The sequence below is a fragment of the Octopus bimaculoides genome, chromosome 12, assembly GCF_001194135.2.
Source record: "Octopus bimaculoides isolate UCB-OBI-ISO-001 chromosome 12, ASM119413v2, whole genome shotgun sequence".
NCBI lineage: Eukaryota > Metazoa > Mollusca > Cephalopoda > Octopoda > Octopodidae > Octopus > Octopus bimaculoides.
The window spans coordinates 9,700,642-9,708,566 of NC_068992.1; the positions used below are offsets into that span (position 1 = coordinate 9,700,642).

A 7,925-nucleotide genomic window follows, 5' to 3' on the forward strand; every position below is an offset into this window, starting at 1 on the left:
TATATATATATATATATATATATATATATACATATTACACACATATTTACATAAATATATGTATATATATATAAATACATATGTATATATACATATATATACACATACATATACATATGCATTCATATATTATATTTATTTTCCAGTCAGTTGTGTTATGAATTATATAATATAAATAATATAAATCTATAAATCTGATGTCTACAATAGATTATGTCCAAATTTCATTCCATTATTCCATTGTTTAACAGCCAATTATCATACAACCAATACAAATGTTGTGTATATGAAAGACTTTGTATTCAATATCATTCCATGGTGAAGATGGTATTTCTTTAAACTGTTACATAGGCCACTGCAAAACAGCATAAGATGGGGATATTTGTTCAAGCAGTTGGTTTAAAAAACAAAACAAAACAAAAAACATGATTCTGTAAACAAATTAACTATTACTTATAAGCTTGAATGCATTTACGTGTTAAATACATTTTATAAATAAACACATTTTTTTAAATGTAATACTTTTTATTATTATTTTATTGGTTTCAGCCAGTGGGCTGTATAACCATGCTGGCTTACTACTGTTGTATATAAAAACAATACACACAACCACGTGCACACACATACACACACACACACACACACACACACACACAGTTAAGTTACTAGATGTTACATATCTATAGCCAATATACTGTCTAAAAACACACAAGTCCACAAAAAATAGGCACTTGAATATTGGTCGATGAAATGGGTATATTATTATTAATAATAAAACACAATACAATATCCTCATATCTGCCATTTTACCAATTGGTTTCAAACCTAGATTTGAGAAAAATCCCGACAATCATCAGAAAATGGTTGGAAGATATGGTAATGCATGGGCTCAGCTTCTACTGATGATTACTGGGATTTTTCTTAACTCCTGGTATGGAACTAATTGATAAATTGGTTGTCAGAATATTCAATTGTATTATAAATAATATAGCAATACATATATACACACACCTTGTGAGTAAGGTACTGGAATCTTATATGTATACTATTCTGCCTAAATAATGGATCTACAAATACAATATCCCTGCATATCTCACATCTATTGTCATTCCTCCACTTCACTCTCTATTTTGTATCTTATCTAAATAAACTATTGCTTAACCATCTTTTCACACCGTCTCCAATGAAGGGATATAATAAATATCCTGGAAACAGCTGTAAGACCTTCTATTTATAAATGTTCTAAAATCTTCACAGCCTTGGTTTTTGATCTCATTCTGAAAAAGAATTCTTATAAAAGATTTTATCCTATTATTGAATTAATTAAATATATAACCAGAATATATTCAGTGCTGAATTTTATTCTGGTATAAACATGTGTTACCGAGGTGTAATTAAAAAAAAGCCCGCTTTTTACATAGATATATAGAGATAAACAATCTTCTATTTACTATGCTGGGTACACGGGGTGTTCATTTTGGTATGTTGAATCTTTTGTTTATTTTTATATATTTTGACCATATACTGATGATCGAAAGTTACATATTGTTGTAATAATCGTGAAATCGTTCGATATATAGTTAAGTCTGTTTTTGAGAAGCCGGTTTTTGAGAGTTGCATTTCCTTGCATTCAGTAAAAATGTGTTTATTATGGTAGTTTTAGCGTGAGGCATTCTTCTATATTAATGCATGTATATAAATATAAATAAATATATTCTAGCGGAATAAATGATGGATTTTTTCCTTTATGAGTTTTTTCACGCTAACTACTTGATAAAATTCTTATAAAAGATTTTATCCTATTATTGAATTAATTATATAAATATATATATATATATATATATACACACACACATTAAAGACAAGCTACTATTGCATTTGTTAAATAATTAAATATATTTTATCATACTTTGATAGTTTTATTATATCTTAATTCTAATTTCTGTCTAATTCATATAATTGATAGTGGGATGTTGAGTTCAAAATATTCGAATGATTCACAAGTCTAAATCCATTTCAAAATATTTCATTGTGTTTTTGAGGAAAAAGACATCATTCCTCATCGTCTGCCTTCTCTAACTTTTGGAGATAGGTACCGAAGCATCTGAAAATATTACTTGGCATTCTACATTTTAATTCTAATTTATTCCACACAATGCAATCAGAGTTGAGCACCAACTTACAAAGATCTACATCATGTCTTTGTAGCCATATAACATTAAAAAATAACCTGTCATCAAATCTGATTTTTTTCTCGATGTTTGGATTGTTATGACAACAAAAAGAATTTTTTGCTGGCACCAAAAGTCCACGCTTGCATTTATAAAATAAAAAGCTAAAAAGCAAACAGAAAATAGTTTTGAAGTCACTGTTTAAAGGAATAACAGATAGTTTTTTATGGTTAATGGAACTGGTAAGTTGCTTACTCTATTCTGTAAATAAACCCCTTGCATACATTTCCGTATGACAATCCGACAATAAGAGTCTAGAGATCGTGGTGTTTGCAACCAAGTAAGAATGGTTTTAATGGTAGAATTTGAAGCAATACTGTTTGCCATAGATTGATGTCTCTGAAAATCTGAGAGCCATTCCTCGTTATCTATATTGTAACCACTCTCCAGAAGAAGTTTGCAGTTTTCTTGGTCTTTAATATGTACCAAATTAGCTAACGGTGTTCCTTGACCAAAAATAACATGGTTGTTAGAATTACAACCACTCTTTATGAGGGTAGAAATAACTTCTGAATGTCCATAGAAGGTTGCATAATGAATAGCTGAAGCTCGCAGCCTGTCCACTGCACAAGGATTTGCTCCATTCTTGAGCAAACTAGTAACAATATTCTGACAGCCAACCATTGAAGCAGTTATAATTGGTGTAACATTGTCCCGGTCAACACAATTCACATCAGCTTTGTTTTTTATCAGGTATAAGGTAACTTTTTCCTGGCGACCAATACATGCCCAGTGAAGTGGTGTCCGGCCATAGCAGGGATCCTTGTGGTTGATATAAGCACCGGCCTTCAGAAGATAATCAACGATATCCAGGTTACCAGCATAACAAGCTCCTGCTAGAATTGTAGTGTTCTCTTGCTTGTCAGGGTTGTGGACAACCGAATTGACACTCATTCCACTGCTGATCAGTTGCTGTACAGTATGTAGATCATTACTGGATATTGCCTGAGACATTTGACCATCCCGGTCAAAGTTCACAGTGAATGCCATTGGAATTACACACCATTTACTGCAGAAAGAAGAACAAATACATATTAAGATTAACATAACATAGCAAAACAAATTGTTTCTTATAAACACAAAATAATACTAATTACAAAACTAGTTGGAATTTGAGCCCTTCAAACCAAGGTCAGATTATTTTTAACCTTCTTTTTATTCTAAATAGAACCTCTGTCTTTTCTGTCTCTGCTAAAATATTCCAGACACTTCTAAATTTATTGATCAAGAATCATCTCTACTTTAACACCACCACCACCTGGTACACTTTGGGTGGTTTTGACAGAATCCACTCAGTTACTAGAATTTTAACCAAGCCTGAGAATATTGAGATCTTCCTCCCTTTCTATCAAAAAAGTCACAGGTTCTGCTCTAACCATTTTTTGCTAAACCATAAAAAGACCCTTGTCATATCCAGCTTGCTTTCTCCTATCATAGTACTAGATACCATAGGACTAGATACCATAGGACTAGATACCATAGGACTAGATACCATAGGACTAGATACCATAGGACTAGATACCATAGGACTAGATACCATTCAAATCCTTTATCCAAAGAATTGCAATACATTTTGAAAATCTATTTGGAACACAAACTTATTCTACAAACTAAATTTTTAAAGAATCAGACCCAGTTATTTCTGCTCTTCTATCTGGAAAGACCTGAGTAGGCTGCAAATGCAGTCTTTTCTCATCTGGTTGCTTATTCTTAAAGAATCAGACCCAGTTATTTCTGCTCTTTTATCTGGAAAGACCCCAGTAGGCTGAAAATGCAGTCTTCTCTCATCTGGTTGCTTATTCTTAAAGAATCAGACCCAGTTATTTCTGCTCTTCTATCTGGAAAGACCCCAGTAGGCTGAAAATGCAGTCTTCTCTCATCCGGTTGCTTAATAAAAATGAAACTTTAATGTCTCGTTCCTTATTTTGTGAAAGCAGCAATTCAGCTGGTTGATTTGGGGCTTATCACTAGAATAAGAAGCATCTTTATAATTCTAATTTTGCACTATTTTCCACAGAACCTAAATTCTTTTCTATCAGGAACTGATATTTATGATTTTGTGTGCAGGTAAGAATATCTGAATTCTTTTTCATAGAGTTTATAAGTTCAATTTTTCACCACAGAAATAGTGTGATGTCATAAAAAAAATATCGTCCATATTGTCATAAAACAGACATGTCTAATTAAGAGACAGCAGCTGTGTGGAGGGAGGGGGTATGCATGTGCATGTGTGTATTGAAACTTCATAGTTGAACAAGTGTGTTTTATATTCATTATTTCCATGATAATAATATAGAATAGGATGGTTTTAGAAAGATTTAAATATTTGCAGAATTAGGAACAACTGTTTTACATCTAGATCCTCTTTCCAGTTAATATATCAGACAATTGAGCCAGTTTCTTAACTTACCATAATCAAATCAACCCCAGAACTTGCTTTTTGTAAAGTCTGGTACTTATTCAATCCATCCTTTTTGCTTAACTTGCTAATGTTGTGGCGATGGACACAAAAACAAAAAAAAAACTGTCAGTTGGTGGTGGGAGGACAAACACAAAGACATACACACACATGATGGGCTTCTTTCAGTTTCCATCTACCAAATCCACTGACAAAGCTTTAGTTGACCAAGGGCTGTAAGAGAACACACTTGCGCAAGACGATGCAGTGAAACTAAGCCCAAGACCACTAAGCTATACCTTCACCTATTTACACGCACATACATACGCATGCACAAACACACATATTCATCAATGCTAGAGTTGGTTGTAAAGGTCGACAACTCTCAGAGGTCAACTGTTACTTCGTCTGTAAAACTCCTAAGAGCTGACCTCGGTCTCCCTAGTATGTCTTCTCCAGTTTTCCCCTTCTGTTACTATATTTTAGTATCAATAAATGTTACATTTTTCACCTCACACTCATTATCTATTCAAATCACATAAACATCCCACTATGCTGACTAGTGTGTATATATTGTTTAATGCAGTTTTCGTTGAATTATGCTCTCTCTCTTTCTCTCTCTCTCTGTCCGTCTGTCTGTCTGTCTCTCTCTCTCTCTCTCTCTGTTTTCTAAGTTAATGACAGATATCTTGCAGATCATGCATGCTTGCATGAATTACTTTCCATCTTCCACAGATTTGCATTCAATGTCCATGTTCTGTCACATTCTTGTAGCATCGTAGCATCACACTTTTATACATGTTTTTGATAGATTTTCACTTGTTTTGTTGTTGTTGTCTTTTTTTTCTGTACAGGAGGCAAAGTCTTTCATCACCAACAGATGCACCAGCTTCATTGATTTCACTTATCTCCCAATCCAGACAATTCCTTTTTTTTTAACTGCAACCTTCTCCAGCAGTAATTACACATCAATAACATCATATGAAATGCATAAAGTCAGCATCCTCATTTCACGAGTTCTCACAACTTCTAACCACTCCAACACATCGGTCACAACTAAAGTCCCGCTTCTTTGTTAACCTACCTCAGATCCATGGATAAACCCTACAACACTTTTATTGGTATCCACTACTTTGCACTGAGTCTCCACATCACCAAGTTCCCACCATCTCCCTAATTAGATATTGAGCAAATCTACTTCATAGACAAAGAAGTATTAAGACACTATGGACTCAGGGTGAGCCTACTGAGTATATTTGACAGACAGAAACTGAAAGAAGTCCAACAAATGTAAACTACATGTGTATGTGTGTGTCCTTGTATTTTCCCTCACCACTGCTTGAAAACCAGTGTTGGTGTGTTAACATTCCCATAACTTAGAAGTTCAACAAAAAGAGATAAACAGAATAAGTACCAGACTTTAAAAAAAACATAAGTATGGAGATTGATTTGTTTGAACCAGACTCTTCGAGGTGATGCTCTAGCATGGCCACAGTCCAAAGAATGAAACAAGTAAAAGATAAAAGATGAAATATTGAACTTACATATGCACAAATGTAAAGAATTAGAAATAGAACTTTCTAGGAATTGAAATCCCAAGGAAATATACCAAAAGACATGATAGAAGAATTATGCCGCCAATGCAACATACAAACATCACAACACATACTTTGTTTGATCAGGCCTGGAGTTATGAAAGGCAAAGTTGACCTTGCCAGGATTTGAACTCGTAACATATGAGATATATGACTAAACACTGTTGCACGCATAAAAATCGCCAGGAATATCAAAGACAAGAATAAAATACCAACTGAACAAATGAATATTTTAAGCCAAATGAAAGCTTTTGAATTGGACCAAAAGAAAATTGCCAAGATATATGCGTGCGCGTGCACACATGTGTGTGTGTGTGTGTGTATATACGCATACACACACATATTGGAGCAAATGCTGGCAGACATTGCTATTTCCCAACAGCGGCAGAGAAAGTGAAATGAATAAAACAACAGTAACAATACTATCAACTACAATAAGGATAAAACTACTACTACCACCATTAATAACAACAACAACAACAACAATAACAATAATAATAATAATAATGATAATTATTATTATTATTATTATTATTATTATAATTATTATTATTATTATTATTATTATTACCATACAAACCTTTTACAATCAGACACATGTAGTATTTACTGTGGTCGCAGTCAGATTGAAATGAAGGGAAAAGGTGACACATTTGCAATACAATGTCCAGCAAAATGAAATTACTATTAGCATTATAACAGATATTACTATTATTATTATTATTATTATTATTATTATTATTATTATTATTATCATTGTTATTATTATTTCTGTTATTTTGTCTGTAAGTGTTTGCATTGTTTGTTTGTTACTTGTTTCTTGTTTTTGTTTTTTTTTTTGTTATTTGTTCGCATGTCCATGTAACTAGGAAAGAACAGAATTATTGCAATAATAATAAAAAAAAAACATCATCATTCTTCACATCACCATGACCATATCCACCACCACCACCACCACCACTACCACCATCATCATCATCACCATCATTACCATCCGCACAAAAACTAACAGTACCAGCCCCATAATTTTTAATAGTAGTAGTAGCAGCAGCAGCAGCAGCAGTCATTATCAACATCATGTCCAGACATCATAGTAATTCCATCAACATTGTCATTCTCGTCATCGTCGTCATCGTCGTCATCGTCGTCGTCGTCATCACGATCGTCATGAATTGACAGCCAATGAACACAAAATGGAGGGAATAGTATAAAAAAAAAAAGTCACAAAGAAAAAAAAGAAAAAAACTAACCAGTAAAAAAGCCAACACTGTAAGCACACAGATGTATACACACATATACATACATATACATGCGTGTGTGTATGTATGTGTGTGTGTGTGCGTATGTGTATGTATGTAAGTATGTATGTGTGTATATATAGGTATGGCTAAGCTAGCAGCTACAGTATGGAAAATGGCCAAACGTATGTTGTATGTTTGATTGAGACCATGTATAATCAGTTCGCTGTTTACTGCTCTGTTTCTTGTCATTATGTGGAAATATTCTCAGCCAGGCGTTTGCTGTTTATTCTGCCTCACCTTTCTGATGTCAATCTTCTGATACGAAATTAATACTGCTCAAAGGATATATATATAATGAAATTATTATGAATGTCAGACTCTGTCTGTGTGTGTGTGTGTAAGTGTGTGTGTGTGTGTGTGTGTGTGTGTGTGTGTGTGTGTGTGTGTGTGTGTGTGTGTG

At 33.4% G+C, this 7,925-nt stretch overlaps 1 protein-coding gene across 20 annotated transcripts in view; it reads right to left on the bottom strand.

Annotated features, from left to right (window-relative positions):
- Positions 1–1,341: 1,341 nt before the first annotated feature.
- Positions 1,342–7,925, bottom strand: part of LOC106876775 (serine/threonine-protein phosphatase 6 regulatory ankyrin repeat subunit C) — a 106,459-nt gene continuing 99,875 nt past the window's right edge. For all 20 annotated transcript variants that reach the window (XM_052972096.1, XM_052972093.1, XM_014925469.2 and 17 more), the window contains one exon: positions 1,342–3,240. In XM_052972096.1, coding sequence (XP_052828056.1) covers positions 2,373–3,240 — 868 coding nt within the window. In that variant the 3' untranslated portion in view covers positions 1,342–2,372. The remainder of the gene's footprint in view (positions 3,241–7,925) is intronic.